Genomic DNA, 20,264 nt, shown 5'->3' with positions numbered 1-20,264 from the left:
TCCCTGTCACCTGTGGCTGGTCCCTGGGACGGCCACACAGACTTTCCAAGGACCACGCCTGTTGGGGAGCACTCCCTGCCTCAGCCCGGGGCGCGTTCGAGAGCAGAAAGAGAGGGGCTCGGTGGGGAGGGACTTCTGAAGGAGTGGTCCAGGGCATTGATGAGTGAGAGGGGGTGGCAGCGACGCAGCCAGCCCAGGAAACCAGACCGGCTCTGCCCAGCTTGGGGTGTGTGTGTGGGGTGGGGTGGCCGCTGTGCGTGTATGCGTGGGGGGCGTCCTGTTTGCTTTGGTGGCTTGGCAGCCACTGGGCTATTGAGGAATCTCTTTCAGCTGCTGGCGGGGCTGTCTGGGCCTGTCTGGGAAGTAGAAGCCATCGGCAGTCTGAAATATGACCACATTCCACCCAGCGGGCCTGGAGGGACCCTGGGACCCAGGGTCGGGTTTGGGGTGGTGGGCAGGGAAGGGTGGGGCTGTGGGGTGGGGCACATGGCACACCTGAGGAGCCACATTTTGGGGAGCCTGGAGTGGGGAGGGGGCTGGCTGGGGTCTCAGTAAAAGCCTCTTCTTGGGCAATATACTTTAGGTTTCCTGTGGGCTGAGACCTGAGATAAGTGCCCCTCATCTGACCCTGAGGTCTCTTGGGGTACAAAAGGGTGAGGGGAGTGGAAGGGGGCATCCCCCTCTCAGTTGGTTTAGATCCTGTCTTAGCACTGCCCACCATTTCCCCATCCTATAGCTGAGCCCCTGTTTACCCACCCCAGCCCTGGGGTGTAAACCTGGGGAAAGGTCTACATGAGGAGACTGGGTTAGCAAGGGCTTCTCGGGATGGGGCAGGGTCAGAAGCTGACTGGATGGAACTCTAGCCCCTAGAGTGCTTTTCTGAAGGGGCCAGTGTGGACACTGCACCCCTCTGGAGCCCCAATTTCTTTATCTGCGACGTGGGTTGGTCTCCGAGGCTTGGTGGCATTTCTGTGCTGTGAGGTGGGCCTGGTGGGTTTGGGCTCCGTTTCCAAGGCAGGATAGGCTCTCAGTCCCCTCTGTCTCTTCAGCACCCAGCCCCGGGCCAGCACCGTGGGTGGAGCAGTGTGGGGTGAAAGACAGCAACTTCAGGGGGGTCACCTGACACTGCAACCCATTTCCCCACCAGACAGGGTTGAGGCGGGCCGGGCTGGGGTGGTGGCTGCCTGGGAGGGCCTGGGGACGGTGACGTCCTGCCTTCTGCTCTTCTCCGTATTAGGTCATGGGAAAGCATAGCTGGAGGGCCCGCCTGAATCACAGGTGACGGGCCTGAGACCAGAGGCACGCACACGCACACGCACGGCACCCAGCATGAGGATTTGGAGAAATGAGGCAAATTCCTGATGATGGGCGGGGAGGGGGCCCCCAGCCACCTGGAAGCTGGCAGGTGGCCAGTGGTGATGAAAGCCCAGGGGAATGGAAACAGAGGAGCAAGCCTGTTGTAATCGCTACGCCCACTTGGTGGCCTATAAAGGAAGCGGGCAAACCCTGGCAGCCCTACACACCTTGGGGCCCCTCTCCTCTCCAGCCCTTCTCCTGTGTGCCTGCCTCCTGCCGCTGCCACCATGACCACCACCATCCGCCAGTTCACCTCCTCCAGCTCCATCAAGGGCTCCTCCGGCCTGGGGGGCGGCTCATCCCGCACCTCCTGTCGGCTGTCTGGCGGCCTGGGTGCCGGCTCCTGCAGGCTGGGATCTGCTGGAGGCCTGGGCAGCGCCCTCGGAGGTAGCAGCTACTCCAGCTGCTACAGCTTTGGTTCTGGCGGTGGCTATGGCAGCAGCTTTGGGGGCGTTGATGGGCTGCTGGCCGGAGGTGAGAAGGCCACCATGCAGAACCTCAATGACCGCCTGGCCTCCTACCTGGACAAGGTGCGCGCCCTGGAGGAGGCCAACACTGAGCTGGAGGTGAAGATCCGTGATTGGTACCAGAGGCAGGCCCCGGGGCCCGCCCGTGACTACAGCCAGTACCACAGGACGATCGAGGAGCTGCAGAACAAGGTAAGGCCTGCCGGTGGGAGGGGTCTCCGGGGGGCATGACTTCTTCCCCCCAATTCCTGCCCTGGCCAAAGGCCTGGAGTCCAGCCACAGGGCCTCAGGGAGCCAAGGGTGGTTTGGCTGTGGCTTAGCTTCTGGGAACCTGCCTTGGGGCCCCTGTGTGGCCCACATCCCCCTTTTCTGAGGGCAGCAGGCTGAGTCACGAACAAACAGGCCTCGTGGAGCCCCTTGGAGCCTCAGTTTCTCCCTCGTGGAGCTCCTCTACCTGGAGAGGTTGTAGGATGAGGCAGGAGGATGCAGAGGGAGGGCTGGGCCCCTGGGCCGCTGGATGCGTGGTGTCTTGCTCCTTTGGAGCAGGGGTCAGCAGGAGGGGGTTTTGGGTGATGTGGAGTGGGGGTGTCTGAGTGAGCTCCTGATAGCACCTGCTGCGGGGGGAGGTCCCTGTGGGGCGGGACCTCAGGGTGGGGAAGGCCTCTGATGTGCCTTATTTGGGGATTTTTCTGGCTTCTTCTTTCCTCCTGCTGTCCCTTAAGACGGGCTCAGCAAACCCCAGGGGGCGGGGCTGCTGGCTGGAGCCCAGGATTAGGGATTAGGAGGGATCCTGACTTCTGATCTGGAACCACTCTTTGGTGAGGGCTCCTTTAGCCTCCTTTTGGGGAAGCCTGTCAGGGGCACCCTCTAGCTGGCTGTGAAACGAGGGGATTGCCCACATCCCCTCCCTTGTTCTAGAATTCTGGGACAGCTTCTGCCTGGGGACGTTTTCCCATTCTTTTCTGGTTGCCTCATACTCCCAGCCAGCTGTCTCTTCTCCTTTAAGGCTGAGCCTGGCATGGGGGTCTGGTGGGGGAGGCAGGTACTGAGTAGCGGGGGAAGAAGAGGCACCTTTCAGCCCCTCAGACTCCTGCTTGCCCCTCCTCTGCCAATAATACAGCACAGGGCAAGGAAGGGACTGCGAGGGAAGAGAGGCCCCCAGGCAGGAGGATATGCTCAGAATGCTGGTGTGGGCTCAGCCACCCCCATCCAATGACCTGACTACTCTCCCATCTCCTCAGATCCTCACAGCCACCGTGGACAATGCCAACATCCTGTTGCAGATCGACAATGCCCGTCTGGCTGCTGATGACTTCCGCACCAAGTGAGTCCTGGCCAGTGGGCTTGGGCAGTCCGGGCCAGCTCAGGGAGGATCTCGGGGTATCCCTCCTGACCCCAGGACTCCTCGGTTGCTTGTGGCAAGGCCCAGGAGCTCAGGGTGGGGCGGTGCTAGGAGCCCCACTCCTTAGTCCAGGATGCAGGGAAGGCAGCCAGTTCTGAAGGTTGCTGGGCTTAGGCAGGGAATAGAAGAGAGGGAGGGGAGGTGGGAGGCGTAGAGAAGTAAGGAAGCTGGTGGGCGTGGGATCTGGCCCTGTGATGGTCCCCGGGCCCCAGGACTGGAATTTGTTTCCACTCGACCTTCTCATCAGCCCTTCCAACCCCTTAGAGTCCTAGCAAAATGAAGGCAGGTGAGCAGCCAGGACCTGGACCTGCAGGTCCAAGCAGCCTGGGCTGAAGTCTGTGATTCCCACGGCAGGTTTGAGACAGAGCAGGCCCTGCGCCTGAGCGTGGAGGCCGACATCAATGGCCTGCGCAGGGTGCTGGATGAGCTGACCCTGGCCAGAGCTGACCTGGAGATGCAGATTGAGAACCTCAAGGAGGAGCTGGCCTACCTGAAGAAGAACCACGAGGAGGTGAGGTGGCTGGGGCAGAAGGTCAAAGAGGCTGAGGAGTGGGTGGCAGAGCCCTGGGGCTGGGCCATGGCTGAGGCCGTGGGAGAGAGCAGAGCAGGCGCATGGGATTAGTCACCTTAGAGGGCTTCCCCGTCTGCAGAGCCCTGATCCTTGGGGTCCAGCGTGCAGGGTAGACTCCTCTTTGTACTACACGGCTTCTCTGTACCCAGGGAACCTCCTAGGGGCCCTCAGAGGCTCCCTCTACCTGCCCTGGCCCACCTCACGAGGGCAGGGGATAAGTAAGGAAGTCTCCTTCTTGTTCCATTTCAAACTCTCAAAGCTGAACATCTACAGAGAAGCTTGGAAATTAGAGTGGAAATTTTTGGGGCCTAGGTCTAATAATTAGATTTTAGTTTGGAGAGCCCTTGGTCTAATGGGGGAGATAGAGTCTGATGGTGGAGATAATACTGAGCAGATGAATAAAAATCATTTAGAGGGTCAGATAGAGCAGAGGGAGAACAAAGGAAGGGTCCTTGTGGGGAGTGGGGTCCCCTTGTGGGGAAGGCTTGGGAGTGAGAGGTCAGGATGGGTGCAGATGTGCACACCCACATCCCGTTTTTCCATAGGAGATGAACGCCCTGCGAGGCCAGGTGGGCGGTGAGATCAATGTGGAGATGGACGCTGCCCCAGGTGTGGACCTGAGCCGCATCCTGAACGAGATGCGTGACCAGTATGAGAAGATGGCAGAGAAGAACCGCAAGGATGCCGAGGATTGGTTCTTCAGCAAGGTGGGGGCTGCTGCAGGCCAGAGGTCTCTCTTAGGGGCTGGAGCTCGGGGGCCTTAGCACTGACAGTAAGCCACGGCCAGGTGTCTTGGAGGTGCCCCCTCCTCAGTAAGCTGCATGGATCACAGGATCACCCGCTGCATCAATGGACCTGGAGCTGAGCTCAAGCTGGGATCTGGGGGATGGCGGGGAGATAGGGAGCCCCCACAGAATAAAGGCAGAGGGTAAAGACCCTGGGAGTCCCCACCTTTCCCTCAAGAAGTCAGAAACTAGCACCAAGAGCCAGGCTACATGTTCTGGCTGGTTCTCAAGTTTCCGGTTTGTGCCTCCCACACGCAGGGATTAACCATAAAAAGTTAACATTTCAAATGGCATGTTTCTGGGCTTTGGGATGTGGGAAGCTGGTGAGAAGGCACCACTCTCTCCACAGTTAGATTTAGGAGGAGGCCTGACTCGGGAGAGGGATCTAGGCTCACACTGCCCTGTCCTGTGTCCCGTCTGCAGACAGAGGAGCTGAACCGCGAGGTGGCCACCAACAGCGAGCTAGTGCAGAGCGGCAAGAGCGAGATCTCGGAGCTCCGGCGCACCATGCAGGCCTTGGAGATCGAGCTGCAGTCCCAGCTCAGCATGGTAGGAACAGTCCTGTGCATGGGGGTGGGCCCAGAAGAGGGCACTGGCCACCCTCACTGACCCCTGGTCTTCCTGCCCTCCTGCAGAAAGCATCCCTGGAGGGCAGCCTGGCGGAGACAGAGAACCGCTACTGCGTGCAGCTGTCCCAGATCCAGGGACTCATCGGCAGCGTGGAGGAGCAGCTGGCCCAGCTTCGCTGCGAGATGGAGCAGCAGAACCAGGAGTACAAGATCCTGCTGGACGTGAAGACGCGGCTGGAGCAGGAGATCGCCACCTACCGCCGCCTGCTGGAGGGCGAGGATGCCCAGTGAGTGGGGGCGCCTGGGGTCAGGGCTGGGGGCCTCTTGGCAGGGGTGGGGCTCTCAGACCCACATCTAATTTCCTCTTTTTTTTTTTTTTATTTCAGCCTGACTCAGTACAAGAAAGAACGTAAGCATCTTGGTGGCTGAGACCCTGGGGACTGGGTGCATGGGACAGGCAGCCCACCTGCACATTGCCGGGGCAGGGTCCCCAGGAGCTCCAGGAGTTGATGGCTGTCCCTCAGCAGGGGTGGGAGAAGTGATCCATTAGCACTGAGGATTGATACTCAGGAAAAGATCAAACGAGAGAGACACTGTCTGGTCTGATGGGGGTGGAGTAGGAAACTGGTCCTTACCTTGGAGATCCTAGTCTGATGGAGGAGACAGGTCCCAGCTCTGGAGATTGTCATCTGGTAGGAAGACAGGAACATGGTCTCATGATCTTTGCTCTTGACAACTTTCGGATGAGCAAAAGCAGTCCTGTCTCTGGGGACTCTGGCCTGATGGGAGATAGGGACATGGTCCTTGTCCTCCAAATTCCAGTCTGAGGAAGAAGATATGATCCTAGCCCCAGGGTTCCTAGTCTAATGGAGGAGATAGGGGCCTGGCTTTTGTCTTGGCGATCCCAGTCTGATGGGGGAGATAGGAGCAAATCTATGTCCTGGAGACTGCAGAGAAATGGAGATGGATTGCATGGAGTCTACATGGCTCCTCCCTGGCAGGACACACTGGGTCAGAATCAAATAACCCATCTAGGGAGGCAAGACTCACACAGGGCCACCGGCAGAGGGATGGGATGGAAGGGAGGCGGTGGCAGGGACAGAAGGGATGTGTGTGTAGTGTGACCTCGAAGTGCCAGTGGAGGCACTCACAGTACCTGGGGGAGGATGAGGGAGAGAGCCGGCTCCTGTCCATGAGGGCTATTGGGCTAGCGAGGGTCTCCTGGTCCCTACCCACTTTCAAGCGCCTTCTTCTCCTGCAGCGGTGACCACCCGTCAGGTGCGTACCATTGTGGAAGAGGTCCAGGATGGCAAGGTCATCTCCTCCCGCGAGCAGGTCCACCAGACCACCCGCTGAGGACTCAGCTCCCCCTGGCCAGCCCCCCAGGAGGCAGGGAGGCAGCCGCCCCATCTGCCCTGAAGTCTCCGGCCTTTCCAGCCTCAGCCCCCTGCTTCAGTCCCTTCCCCATGCTTCTCTGCCTGATGACAATAAAGCTTGTTGACTCAGCTATGAAATGTGTTCTTGTTCTGGCCCCTGAAGTGGGCACTAGGGACAAAAGGATGAAATGGGAAGGAGTGAGGGTGAGGGGAGATGGTGCTTAGATACCCACTGTTGTTGACTGGCAGGTCAGGGGTCAGCTTAGACCAGCATAAAGAGTAAGTCTGGGGAGAGTTTGGAGGGGGTGCTCGCATCTCCCAAGGGCTGAAGATTTTCAGGGGGTGGTCCAGGCTGCGCTAGACCCAGGGTGGAGTCGGTGTATCAGGTGTGGTCCTAGGTGGCCTCTGCTTGCCCTGTGAGTAGCTCTGTGACCTCCGGAAGTTAGGCAGTCACTTCTCCTCACTGAGTCTTGCTTTCTCATCCATAAATGGATGGGAAGATCTCAGGTATGGGAGCCTGAATCCTCAGAGATGACTCACTCAATCAGTTTGCTCCTCCCGGTCCTGCGGGCTGTGCCATCCCCCTAGATGGGGCAGGAGGTGGGCAAGGGCTGGGATAAGCACAAAGGGAGGGTGGGTGGGGAAGGCAGCCTGGGTGGTTGGGTCCCAGACTCCTGTGTGAGTTTCAGGAAATCCCCAAGAGGGGCTCCCATTGCCTCTGCCCTGGGAATGTGAGCGGGAGGCGGGTGTTTGCAGGGAAGGCTGCGGACCCCCGGCAGGTGTGGGAGAAAGGATGGGGCCTCTCTCAGGAATGTTTCCTCACGTAGTCAGCTGTTGCTCAGGATGGGGACGGGGCAGAGCGGGGGGCACTGCAGATGGGGTGGCTGTGCCCAGGGAGCAGTGCCACTCTCCCTGGCGGTCTGGACCCTCTTTGGTTCCCCACTAGGGACAGGGGTGGCATGAGGGAGGGTAGAAACTGCCTCCTAGGAAAAGGAGGAGGAACAGTCCTGCTCCAGCCACTCCTGGCACCCTCTGAGCACCAGCCCCAGCTCTTGCTGTTGGCAGCAAACGTGGCTGTGGGGAACAGTCTGTGGGAGGTGAGCCTGACACCTGGAAATCTTCCTTCTAGTAAATCCGGAAACTGCCAGGCAGGACGGCCTGCTTTCCTGGTTTTCTTCAAACAGGGGGTTAGTAGGAGGAGGGTGCCTCCACCTCATCACTGCTGGACCTGGGGTGTCATCAGACCAGGGCCCCCAAACACTCTCTCTCTCCTGGTGCCTGGAGGCTGGGGGTGGGGCCCAGGCCCGAGGAGAATGGGAGTGGCCAGAGCCCTCTGAGCCTGGGTTGCTGGGGATTCAGGACTGGCAGAGGCCAGGGATGGGGGTGGGTACTGACCACTGGAGTATGGGCGACTTTGGGCTGGTCACAGGCCCTCCCTGGACTTCGGAGCTACGACATCCCGGGAGAGTGTTTCTCTCTGCAGGGGAGATGGCTTCCTGGAGTCGGGGACTTGCGCCTGCAGCAGCATCTGCACGACTCAAAGCAAGGGCAGGCTCTGCTCCGTCAGAGGCTGACGTCTCCCTGCTGTCTGGCAGCAAATGTGGCGCCATGGAGGGAAGGAGGGAGGCACTGCTTGCACCAGGCCCCCACCACACATCCTGCCACAACCAGAAGAACCAGCCCTGGGCTGCAGATGGCTCATTCTGGAGGGTGACTTCATTTATCTGAATAGTCCCAGGAAACAGGGAGGATCTGGGGGAAGGCGCCTCGTTGTGTGGATGGGGACACTGAGGCTCCAAGGAACAGTGACTCAGCCCTTGTCCTGGAGCCTGGGGGGTCAATAATGGAGACAGGCATGGGAGGGGAGTGGGCCCGGCTTCCATGCTGGGAAGAGGAGCCGAGCCCCACCTCCTGCCCCACCTCAGGCTCCAGGCGGGGCTCTCTCTCCCTCCTGTAGATCCTGGGGTCCACAATTACCGATGGCGCGAGTGAGGAGGGGTCAGAGTGTGGGGAGGACCAGAGACAGCCCCAGACTGTGCCCCTCTGCTGGGGAAGAAGCCCCTCTTCACAAAGTGGGGCTGTGACAGCCCCACCTTCAGAAGGGGGGCATCAAATGTGCAGGAGGGGAGAGGATCCCCGGAGGTGGGCCTGGCACCCACAGATTTCCCCAGATCCCGGGAGCCGCCACAGGGGCAGAGCTTGGGCCTGGACATTTCTTCTCTCCCAGGGACCCTGCTGCCTCTGTTTCTCTGCAGCGCCCCAGCACCCCATTGTGACCTGACATTAGTGTATTGGGATTGTCTTTACCACCTTCTTCCCCAGAAGACTATGTCTCCAGGGCTTCTCTGTCTTGATCTTTGAGTCTGAGTGTCCAGCACAGTGCCAGGCACTTAGTAGGTGCTTTATAAACACCTGCTGATAAACATAACTCTAGCCACCAGCCTTTGCCAGGTGCTTTATTTATTTGACCTCTAATCTCCTAATATGCCATTTCCCAGAGAAGGAAACTGAGACTCAGAGGGGCTGAATGTCCTGCCCAAGCTTTCGCCCTTGCTTGCCCCGATTCCAGGCTGCTCTGTCCTGGCTCGGTGGGGCTCTACTTTTCCTTCCTCCTGCCCTGAAGCCTGTGGCTCTGGCTTGTCCAGCCGGGGCTGGGGGCCCTGCAGCAGCCCCCTCTCTCCCCTCAGCTTCTCTGCCCTCCTCTCAACCCCCTAAGCTGCCTCCTGCCTGCCCAGCCTGAGCTGGCTGGGGAGCTTGTAAAACAGCCCCACCAGCAGGCTTGTCCTGAGCGGTGCTGATGCGGGAGTCGGAGAAGGGCTGCGAATCTTCATGGGGACTCTGAGGATCTGTCTGGTTGGAGAATCACTGCAAGTCAAGGTGTGGTATTGGCCAATGGTGTTTCCCGGCCGCCTCAGGTATGCCATGATCTCATGCCTCATGCTTGACATGGGCAGGACGAAGGAGGGAAGGAGGAGGCAGGGCACGGGGAGGAATCCTCTGCCTGGAGGATGCCCACTGGGCTTCTCTGTGCTCACCAGGCTTCTCTGTGCTCACCAGGCTTAGTGGTCCTGGCTTTGGTCACCTTGGGGCAGGTGTGCATCACTGGTGCAGAGGAAACACCTCTTACTCCTCTGTCAGCTCAGATCCTCTGAGGCCCTGCTGGTGCCTCTCTCTGCTAGGACCCTTCCAGAGGTCAACGCCAGGAGGGCAGCTCCCTCCTCTACTGCTTAGGCTCAGGGGGGCAAGGCCTACCCCAGTTGCCTCCTGTGGTGTGGGCGTGGCAGGCAAGCCCAGCACCCCAGGGCTCCTGGCCAGGTTCTATATTTTCCACTGTTAGTTTTCCCTCCAGGGTCAAATGATAAGTTCTTCGAAGGTCAGAGACTATGTCACCATCTCCCTCTTCACCCCCAGCCCCCGAGAGCTGTGCACAGGGCAGGTACGTGATTTATGGAGTTGGCTGAGCGGTTTGGCGCGTTGGTCAGCAACTTCCTGCAGCTTCTCAGCCCAGGCAGATCCCCAGGCCTGCAGTGCTGGGCTTGTGTGTAATCCCATCCTGACACCTCCTGGAATGGGGAACTTGGCGGGGGGCAGTGTGCCAGTGAGAAAGCAGTGTGTGTGCACGCACACACCATGGGGGCAGGGAGTGAAGAGTTCGCAGACTCCGCTGCGAGAGTCGGCATGAACCCCGGCTTGGGAGGTGGAGCTGGCTTGAGTCTCTGCTCTCTCACTTTTGGGCTGCTTTACCTGGATAAGGATTTTGCCCTCTCCGGTTGGGGTAATGATAGCCTTTGGTGACCTTGAAGACCATTTTTAGTTCTGAGGGTGATGGGTCTGTGGTTGGACTGGAACTCCACGCCCACCCTGACATCTGAACACTGAGGTTTTTGTACAAGATTCTGGGGTCCCCTTTGCCCCTCTTTGGGGTGGGGGTGGGGAGTGTCGGGTTCCCTCTCCCAGGTTTGGCTCTGAAGGCATGTGCATCCGTTCTGCTCTTACCTCTGGGGTGAGTGGCCAGGGGAGATGTAGCAGTGACAAAACGCTGGTTCTGCTGAGACAAGGAATTACCTGCCTCACTGGAGCTCAGGCAGAGGCAGGCCGTCTCTGGGCTCCTCACCTCAACGGAGGCACTGCAGAGCAAGGCCAGTGGCCAGCACCAAGGGACACCCCACAGCACCCCGAGGAGGCCCCGTCTTGGTGCTCCCTCATCCCTCCAGGCCTTGGTGTTGGATCAGGCTCTCAGGCCAAGGCCACACCCACTGTGGGCAGACCTTGTGCCAGTGACCGTGGGGAGGTAGGTGAGAGTTGGGTATACTGGCCCCACCTGCAGGCATGGTGGGAGCCTGGAGAGGGCCAGAGCTCTGGGTTCTGGTTGCAGCTCTGCAGCTTAAAGCAGAGTGACTTTGAGTGAATCTCCGCCTGTCTCTGGTTTCCCCTCTGTTCCCTCTGATCAAGAAAATGATGTAAATTTGAGATGCACAGAGAGAGGGCTCAGGGTGATGGAACTGGCTTAGGCAAGGAGAACAGGCAGGCAGGTTCACATCTCAGCTTCCAGTGACTGGTGTCTTGGAAAGCCCACTTACCCTCCCCGAATCCCAGCTCCTTCACCTGAGAACTGGTGTCAGGAATAACGCCCCCCTCATCCTCACTCACAGAACCGTACAGCACACACCAGGCTCTCCGTGCATGCCTGAGTGTGCCCATGACGAGTGCTCTCCCCCAGCTCAGCTGGATGAATGGAGCTGCCAGGCCCAGTCTGGGATCTGTGGACATGGGAAAGAGAACTGCTGGGAATGGATCCCCAGCCAGTCCTGTTTCTACAGGGTCGGGGACTCTGAGGCCCATGGCGGAGTCAGGGGTCACACCTGGCTACAGTGGCAGGACGGGCTCCCTCCCATCAGCCTGCAGGTGGGGTGCCTGTGATTAGGAGAGGGCGGTAGAGGAGTGGAGGAGCTAGGTGTGGGGCTGTGGTGTTCTTCAGCTGGGAGTGTGGGGGGTGCAGTGTCCCGCGTAGGGGTGTGGGAGGGTGCCAGTGTGTAGAGGTGAATGTGAGGAGCAGGTGGCTGAAGGGGCAGGATGGGGAGGCTGAGGGGCAGGGCTGGCCCTCAGGGAAGGGCCGGTGGGGTCCTGCGCGCATGTTTCTTTGTGGCTAGTGGTGTGTCATCCCCTTTTACACATGAGAAAACTGAGGACCAAGGGGTTATAGGACCGGCCTGTGCTATGCAGCTGGTAAGGGCAGAGCAGGGACTTGGTGCCGCCTGTCTGGCTCCATGGCCGGTGCTGTTTGTATGGTGCACACACTTTTGGAGATCCCAGGGCCTCCAGGCAGCCTCCAGAACTGGAATTACATCCAACAAGGGAAAGAGAGTCATAGGATTTTTAGAACCAGAAGGGACTCTGCAGTCACCCAGTCTAGCCTTGTCACCACCGAGGGGAAACAGGCCCAGAGATGGGAGGTGGGGAGCCTCAGGCCACACAGCAAGCAGAGTGAAGGCACGAACTCTGCCCCTGCCCAGAGTGGGACATGTAGGATCCCCACAACTGCTCCCCAAGACAGCCTGGGATGGCGTCACTGAGGTCTCTTTCAGCCAAGGCTGTCACTGTGGGGCAGGGAGTTCTTCTGAAGGGCTGACTCACTGCCTGGGGACGCAGTTGCCACAAAGCCACCTGTGCCAAGGCCCCACTGGCCCTGAGGGCTCCAGGAACGGGAGCCTGATTCCCGGCTGCCTAGCCTGAGTCACCACCTACTTGCATTTGTGTGTTTTTCTCTCAGCCCCACACCCCCAAAGCTGGGTGGGAACTCCGAGCCGGCACACAGTGGAGTTGATCCTGGGCTGAATAATCCAGAGTGAGGAGTAGGACGGGACCGGGAGTGATGAAATCTGGAGGGGAACCCGGAGTCAGCAGTTAGGAGAGCCCCGCCTTCCCCAGGTGCATATAAAGGTCTCTGGGATTGGAGGCAGCCACAGCACGCTCTCAGCCTTCCTGAGCACCTTCCTTTCTTTCAGCCAACTGCTCGCTCGCTCACCTCCCTCCTTGGCACCATGACCACCTGCAGTCGCCAGTTCACCTCCTCCAGCTCCATGAAGGGCTCCTGCGGCATCGGGGGCGGCATCGGGGGCGGCTCCAGCCGCATCTCCTCCGTCCTGGCCGGAGGGTCCTGCCGCGCCCCCAGCACCTACGGCGGGGGCCTGTCTGTCTCCTCCTCCCGCTTCTCCTCTGGGGGAGTCTGTGGGCTGGGGGGCGGCTATGGCGGTGGCTTCAGCAGCAGCAGCAGCTTTGGTAGTGGCTTCGGGGGAGGATATGGTGCTGGCTTCGGTGGTGGCTTGGGTGGTGGCTTGGGTGGTGGCTTTGGTGGTGGCTTTGCTGGTGGTGATGGGCTTCTGGTGGGCAGTGAGAAGGTGACCATGCAGAACCTCAACGACCGCCTGGCCTCCTACCTGGACAAGGTGCGTGCTCTGGAGGAGGCCAACGCCGACCTGGAGGTGAAGATCCGCGACTGGTACCAGAGGCAGCGGCCCAGTGAGATCAAAGACTACAGTCCCTACTTCAAGACCATCGAGGACCTGAGGAACAAGGTGGGTGACTGGTGTATGGAGCAGAGAGAGAGGCTGGCACTATAGTGGCCCTTGGGATACCTCTTTTTAGCAATTACACTTTACAAACAGGGAGACTGGGCACCTTTGGAGAGTGGCCAGGATCACCCAGGGAAGTGGTGGCAGAGGGTCCTTTTCAGCATCTCTGTGCCCGGGCTGGGGCTGGAACCCTGAATCTCTTATTTCCTGCAAGGGTTCAGCTGCAAGTTCAGCTTCCCTGCCTTGGAACCAGGAAGGGGGTGATTGGGATGGAGTGTGTCCCTACATACCCTGAGCTGGTGGAGAAGGCAGCCCTGCCAGCCAGGAGACTTACAGATTTGGGGAGGTTCCTTTTGCCCCTTTCTGCCTTTCATGCTCAAGTAGTAAGGTCCTTGGCTGACCAGGGCTCCTGTCCTCCATCCCCACTCCAGATCATTGCAGCCACCATTGAGAATGCACAGCCCATTTTGCAGATTGACAATGCCAGGCTGGCAGCCGATGACTTCAGGACAAAGTGAGCAGCCAACATGGTGGGCTGGGGGCAGAGGGCAAGGGACAAAGAGTGGGGCTCTGTCACTGTGGGGCAGGGAGTTCTGTCCACCCAGCAGGGCCAGCAGACCCCGAGCCTCAGAATCCTCAGGGCTGCAGCTGAGGACCTGACCTCTGCCCTGCCAGGTACGAGCACGAACTGGCCCTGCGGCAGACCGTGGAGGCCGATGTCAATGGCCTGCGCCGGGTGTTGGATGAGCTGACCCTGGCCAGGACTGACCTGGAGATGCAGATCGAAGGCCTGAAGGAGGAGCTGGCCTACCTGAGGAAGAACCATGAGGAGGTGCGGTTGCTGCTGGCTTCCAGGGTGGGAGGCTGGTTTGGTGGGGTTGCCAGATGCACCCAGGGCCAGGAGAGGAGTCTGCTGAGCTGACTGCCTCCTGCCATCCCTTCCCAGGAGATGCTTGCTCTTCGAGGTCAGAGCGGTGGAGATGTGAACGTGGAGATGGATGCCGCACCTGGCGTGGACCTGAGCCGCATCCTGAATGAGATGCGCGACCAGTACGAGCAGATGGCAGAGAAAAACCGCAGAGATGCTGAGGCCTGGTTCCTGAGCAAGGTGGGGCTCGGGCCCTCAGTGAGCCTGCAGCACTTCCCAGCCGGGGGCTTTGGGAGAGCCTCACCTTTCGTTCTGCTTTCCTGTCTCAGACCGAGGAGCTAAACAAAGAAGTGGCCTCCAACAGCGAACTGGTACAGAGCAGCCGCACTGAGGTGACGGAGCTCCGGAGGGTGTTCCAGGGCCTGGAGATTGAGCTGCAGTCCCAGCTCAGCATGGTATGAAGGACCTGGTACAGCAGCAGCCCCCAAGCCACCAGTAATGGCCACCACCCCCTCAACAAGCCACAATCTAGTTCCACCTTTCTTTTCTCAGGATGGGACCAGAGGACTCATGGGACCCATTATATAGACAGAGAAATTAAGCCCTAGAATAGTGGGCTAGCTTTTCTCCATATTGTCTGGCCCGTCAGTACCCCAACTGGGATCAAAATCCAGGCACCTCTCAAAAAGCATGCCCAGAGACCTGGAGGGACAGGAGTGACCACCTCCATTGACTCTTTCTCTCTTTCGCTTGCAGAAAGCATCCCTGGAGAACAGCCTGGAGGAGACCAAAGGCCGCTACTGCATGCAGCTGTCCCAGATCCAGGGACTGATCGGCAGCGTGGAGGAGCAGCTGGCCCAGCTACGTTGTGAGATGGAGCAGCAGAGCCAGGAGTACCAGATCCTGCTGGACGTGAAGACGCGGCTGGAGCAGGAGATCGCCACCTACCGCCGCCTGCTGGAGGGCGAGGACGCCCAGTGAGTCCCAGGCCTCCCAGTTCTGCCTCCCAGACCCTTTAGACCCCCTGTTGCTCTCAGCACAACTGACTGCCCTGCCTTTTCTCTCCCACAGCCTTTCCTCCCAGCACGCATCTGGCCAATCCTATTCTTCCCGCGAGGGTAAGTCTTCTGAGGCTCCCCCGCACTGCAGCCCCTCTGCCTGTTTCCACGGAGTGGGGGCCGGGCCCTTCTCCTCAGAGCTCCCAGCCCTCCCTTCTCCCTGCCCTGGAGTCCGCTCAGCTCTCAGACTCCTTCTCACCTCTTCTTCTCTCTCCCACAGTCTTCACCTCCTCCTCCTCTTCTTCGAGCCGTCAGACCCGGCCTATCCTCAAGGAGCAGGGCTCATCCAGCTTCAGCCAGGGCCAGAGCTCCTCGAACTGAGCTGCCTCCACCACAGCCTCCTGCCCACCAGCTGGCCTCACCTCCTGAAGGCCCGGGTCAGGACCCTGCTCTCATGGCGCCGTTCCCAGCTGTCTCCCCTGCTCCTCCGCTGGTGGTGGGCTAATAAAGCTGACTTTCTGGTTGATGCAAACCTGTGTGATCTCTGTTCTTGAACTGATGGGAGGGGAGTTGCAGGTGCTCTCCAGAAACCTTCTGGAGCCTCACAGCCTGAGATGTGGGAAATGGGACACATCTCAGAAGATCTTGAAGGGTCTTCCTGGAAGACCTCCATGCTCTGTGGAATTGGGAGGTGGGATGGGGGAGTGTGGGAGTGTCCACACGTGTTGACTGACACCATGGAGGCATGCTACAGAGGTTATTTTATGATATTGTCCTTGCAACTCTGTGAGGTGGGTGTGGTCAGGCCCATTTTGGAACTGACAACCCTCAGAATTAAGAGAGTTTCAGTAACTTGCATAAAATCATGCAGATCATGGCTGGAGCTCAAACTCAGTCCTGTCTGTCTGCAAAGTCCATGCCTTTAACACTACTCTATCTTTTTAGGTATTTCAACCCAAAGACTCCCACACTTGAATCTTTTTTTTTTTTTTTTTTTTTGAGACGGAGTCTCGCTCTGTCGCCCAGGCTGGAGTGCAGTGGCGCGATCTCGGCTCACTGCAAGCTCCGCCTCCCGGGTTCACGCCATTCTCCTGCCTCAGCCTCCCGAGTAGCTGGGACTACAGGCGCCCACAACCGCGCCCGGCTAATTTTTTGTATTTTTAGTAGAGACGGGGTTTCACCGTGGTCTCGATCTCCTGACCTTGTGATCCGCCCGCCTCGGCCTCCCAAAGTGCTGGGATTACAGGCGTGAGCCACCGCGCCCGGCCCACACTTGAATCTTAACTCTACCCATGGGCTCCTCCACACCTGCACACAGTTTTTACGTTGGAGGGTGGAAGGGAGTGCTTTCTGCCTTGAGAACGGTGTCCTTGTCAGACCTGAAATCCTCCTTCTCCCAGCCTGCTTCTCCTCACACCCCAACAACTCCTCCTTCCTCATTCCCTTCAGCTGGTGAATTGCATGCTGATGAGCACCCTAGGAAACACCTGCTGCCCCATGGCCGCTGCCATGTTCAGATCTTCTTCCTCTCTCCCTAGACCTGGGCACAGCCTAACTGGGTCCCCTTGAGAGTCAGTCTCATCCACATTCAATTTCTGCTGAATGATTTCCACCAGAATATGGTCAAGATCAAGAACAAGGGTGAGATCAGGACTCCCCTGCTTAACAGCCCATAATGGATCCCATTTCCCTCCAGCACTCAGCCTTCAGTCTAAACCCAGCTTGGTGTCCTCCTGCCCCTCCCAGGTCTAAACCCCTGAGTCACCCTACCTGACTGAGATATGGCCCATACCTCTCAGTTGGCGTTCCTTCTTCCTGGATATCTTCCATATTTTAAATACTTAAATTAAAAAAAGTTATGTATGCACAACATCATAAGACTTTTTTTTTTTTTTTTTTTTTTGAGACAGAGTCTCTCTCTGTCGCCCAGGTGGAAGTGCAGTGGCGCCATCTCGGCTCACTGCAAGCTCTACCTCCCGGGTTCACGCCATTCTCCTGCCTCAGCCTCCCGAGTAGCTGGGACTACAGGCGCCCGTCATCATGCCCGGCTAATTTTTTTGTTTTTTGTATTTTTAGTAGAGATGGGGTTTCACCATGTTAGCCAGGATGGTTTCGATCTCCTGACTTTGTGATCTGCCTGTCTCGGCCTCCCAAAGTGCTGGGATTACAGATGTGAGCCACCGCACCCGGCCAAGGCTTTTTAAAAAATTATATTTTAAGTTCTAGGGTACATGTGCACAACATGCAGGTTTGTTACATAGGTATACATGTGCCATGTTGGTTTGCCGCACCCATCAACTCATTGTTTACATTAGGTATTTCTCCTAATGCTATCCCTCCCCCAGTCCCCACCCCGCAACAGGCCCCAGTGTGTGATGTTCCCCACCCTGTGCCCATGTGTTCTCATTGTTCAATTCCCACCTATGAGTGAGAACATGCGGTGTGTGGTTTTTCTGTCCTTGTGATAGTTTGCTTAGAATGATGGTTTCCAGCTTCATCCATGTCCCCGCAAAGGACATGAACTTATCCTTTTTTATGGCTGCATAGTATTCCATGGTGTATATGTGCCACATTTTCTTAACCCAGTCTATCATTGATGGACATTTGGGTTGGTTTCAAGTCTTTGCTATTGTGAGTAAGACTTTTTTTTTTTTTTTTTTAAATGAAAAAGCCATCCCCAGGCTGGATACCACAGCTCTGTTCCTGCCTCCCCCTTTCAACTTCAGCTGTTTCTTTTGGGATTTGTCTCCTTACTTCTAAATAACAACAGGCTTTACCCTGTTATTGCTTGATTTTTCTGTTTAGTTTTTATTCGCTTGACTTCTGGCTGTGAAGGATGAGGATGTAGATGTGTTAGACAGCATTGCCCTCCCCACTTCTTTTTTAAATCCCTTCTTCCCACCTTCTCAATATATTCATATTTTTGTTAGATAAATGTTTACATTATTATGACTATTTAAATGTTATTCATAATCATACCATATATTATACTATATTACATTTTATGTTATATTAAATTTCCTTGGAATAAATATCTCTTTTTCAATTTGCCTAAGCTTTCTTTCTTTTTTTTTTTTGAGACAGAGTCTCGCTCTATCGCCCAGGCTGGAGTGCAGTGTTGCGATCTCGGCTCACTGCCAGCTCCGCCTCCTGGATTCAAACCATTCCCCTGCCTCAGCCTCCTGAGTAGCTGGGACTACAGGCACCCGCCACCGTGCCCGGCTAATTTTTTGTATTTTTAGTAGAGACGGGGTTTCACTGCGGTCTCGATTTCCTGACCTTGTGATCCGCCCGCCTTGGCCTCCCAAAGTGCTCGGATTACAGTCGTGAGCCACCATGCCCAGCAATTTGCCTAAGCTTTCTATGTATTGATCATTAATTTGTTTTGTGATTCACCGCTGGAAGTATAAATCTCCCCAATATTTTAGAACCCTGGGTGTTCCATCAGTTTCATCTTCATGAAGATGTGTCTCCTAGAGCCTTCTGTCCTGCTCTTGTCTGTTTTGGATGCTGTATGGGTCTCCTGCCCAGCTGTGATCCTGGAATCTCTCTTCACTATCATCCTGAAATTCCTTCTTTTTCCTGTGTTGCATTCATTGTTTTCTGGATCCAATATCTTCCTCCTTACTGTTTTTATTTTTCTGTTCATTTTAGTGAAGCACATCCTCAAGTAGTTTCCTGGGAAGGGAGTTATCGGGGTTAAATTTTTTGAGACCATTTGTGTCAAAAAGATCTTTAGTTTACCCTCACTCTTGATGATAGTTTGGCTGGGTATGGAATTCTAGCTTGGAAATCATTTGCCCTCAGCATTTGAAGGTACAGTTTCACTGTTTCTTGACTTCGGGTGTTGCTTTTGAGAAGTCTTATGCCATATTGATTCTAGATCATTTCTTATTATCCTATTCCCACTCTCCTCCCTAGAAGCTTTTCAGTTCTTCTCTTTCTCTCCAGCAGGCTGAAATACCATGTGTTCAACTGATGCAGCTGTGACTTCATCCACTGGCTGGACACTAGCAGAAACTTCCAATGTGGGAGCTCATCTTGTTCAATTCTGGCCAATTTTCGTGTTTCATGATTTCCTCCCTCTATTTTCTCTCTTTCTGGAATGGCTCTTTTTCCTATGTATTCTGTTTTATTTTCCATCTTGTCTTTTGTTGTTGTTGTTGTTGTTGTTGCCGTTTTCTGAGAAATTTCTTTAACTTTGACCTCTAACTCCATTATTCAGCGTTTTAAAAAATCTGCTGTATTTGGCTGGGCACAGCAACTCATGCCTGTAATTCCAGCACTTTGGGAGGCCTAGGTGGGTGGATTGCTTGAGTCCAGGAGTTCGAGACCAGCCTGGGCAACATGGTGAAACCCTTTCTCTACAAAATATATAAAAATTAGCTGGATGTGGTGGCCTGTGCCTGTAGTTCCAGCTGGTAGGGAGGCTGAGGTGGGAGGATCACTTGAGCCTGGGAAGTCGAGGCTGCAGTGAGCTGACATCACACCATCGCATTCTAGCCTGGGCAACAGAGTGAGATCCTGTCTTAAAAACAACAGCAATCTTTTATATTTTTCATATCTCATAGCTCTCCACGTTTTTTCAACAGTATCTTGTTCTTGTTTCAAGATGCAATTGTTTCTCTGATCTCTTTGAGCCTATTAGTCCTGGCTTCAGCAATGCTTCTATTTCTGTCATCGGCTCAGTTTCCTCAGTTCCTTTCTTCTTGTTTCTCTTGCCTCCATCTTTCAAGCCAAAGGCTTTTCTCAGATGTCTAGTGGTCCTTGGTAGTCATTCATATTTAAGAGTAAGTCACTGAGAAACTGACTGGAATACGTGTATATGTGTGCGGATAGCCTGGGAGCTTGCCACTGGTAGGTCTCCGTATAGAGTAATTGGTGTAGAATAAGCTGTTTCACTGGGGGACAGTTATCTGTAGGACTTTTCTTGGGTAGGGTCTTCCTCAGAAGGAATACCTCTAATTTCCTGTCTGGATTGTAAAAGCTACCAGCTTTCTGGAAGCTGAGAGTGGAAAGGGGGCAGAGAAGGTCAGTCTCAGCTACTCTGCTACTAATTGATTTCAGTTTATTGGCCCTGCTTGGTGTCTCAGGATTCAGAGTCCCTCTGGGGAAATTCTCCAGTATAAACATCTAGTTTCTCCTGGAGTAATCGTGTAGTGGTTGGGATCAGACCAGGAGGGGAGAGAGGAGCTATAGGGGCTTCTCTGATTTTTTTTTTTTTTTCTGAGATGGAGTCTCGCTCTGTCACCCAGGCTGGAGTGCAGCGGCACCATCTCGGCTCACTGCAAGCTCCACCT

General features: G+C 56.2%; 4 protein-coding genes across 4 annotated transcripts in view; 2 read left to right on the top strand and 2 right to left on the bottom strand.

The window, feature by feature from the left end:
• The window catches only part of LOC126938621 (eukaryotic translation initiation factor 1), a 1,120,764-nt gene that overhangs the window by 66,641 nt on the left and 1,033,859 nt on the right, over positions 1-20,264 (bottom strand). The gene's annotated exons all lie outside the window — the stretch shown is intronic.
• CNP (2',3'-cyclic nucleotide 3' phosphodiesterase) overlaps positions 1-20,264 on the bottom strand; it is a 736,460-nt gene that overhangs the window by 354,769 nt on the left and 361,427 nt on the right. The gene's annotated exons all lie outside the window — the stretch shown is intronic.
• KRT17 (keratin 17) lies at positions 1,427-6,659 on the top strand. Its single transcript, XM_050762768.1, has 8 exons — positions 1,427-2,015; positions 3,065-3,147; positions 3,580-3,736; positions 4,342-4,503; positions 5,005-5,130; positions 5,217-5,437; positions 5,537-5,559; positions 6,412-6,659. The coding sequence occupies exons 1-8, from the start codon at positions 1,584-1,586 to the stop codon at positions 6,504-6,506; spliced, it is 1,299 nt and encodes a 432-aa protein (XP_050618725.1). The 5' UTR covers positions 1,427-1,583; the 3' UTR covers positions 6,507-6,659.
• KRT16 (keratin 16) lies at positions 12,488-15,496 on the top strand. The gene is made up of 8 exons (XM_050762721.1): positions 12,488-13,101; positions 13,530-13,612; positions 13,774-13,930; positions 14,045-14,206; positions 14,296-14,421; positions 14,723-14,943; positions 15,038-15,084; positions 15,245-15,496. The coding sequence occupies exons 1-8, from the start codon at positions 12,568-12,570 to the stop codon at positions 15,343-15,345; spliced, it is 1,431 nt and encodes a 476-aa protein (XP_050618678.1). The 5' UTR covers positions 12,488-12,567; the 3' UTR covers positions 15,346-15,496.

The sequence above is a fragment of the Macaca thibetana genome, chromosome 16, assembly GCF_024542745.1.
Source record: "Macaca thibetana thibetana isolate TM-01 chromosome 16, ASM2454274v1, whole genome shotgun sequence".
NCBI lineage: Eukaryota > Metazoa > Chordata > Mammalia > Primates > Cercopithecidae > Macaca > Macaca thibetana.
Note: the sequence above shows the minus strand (reverse complement) of the source record. Positions and strands in the feature narration are given on the sequence as shown.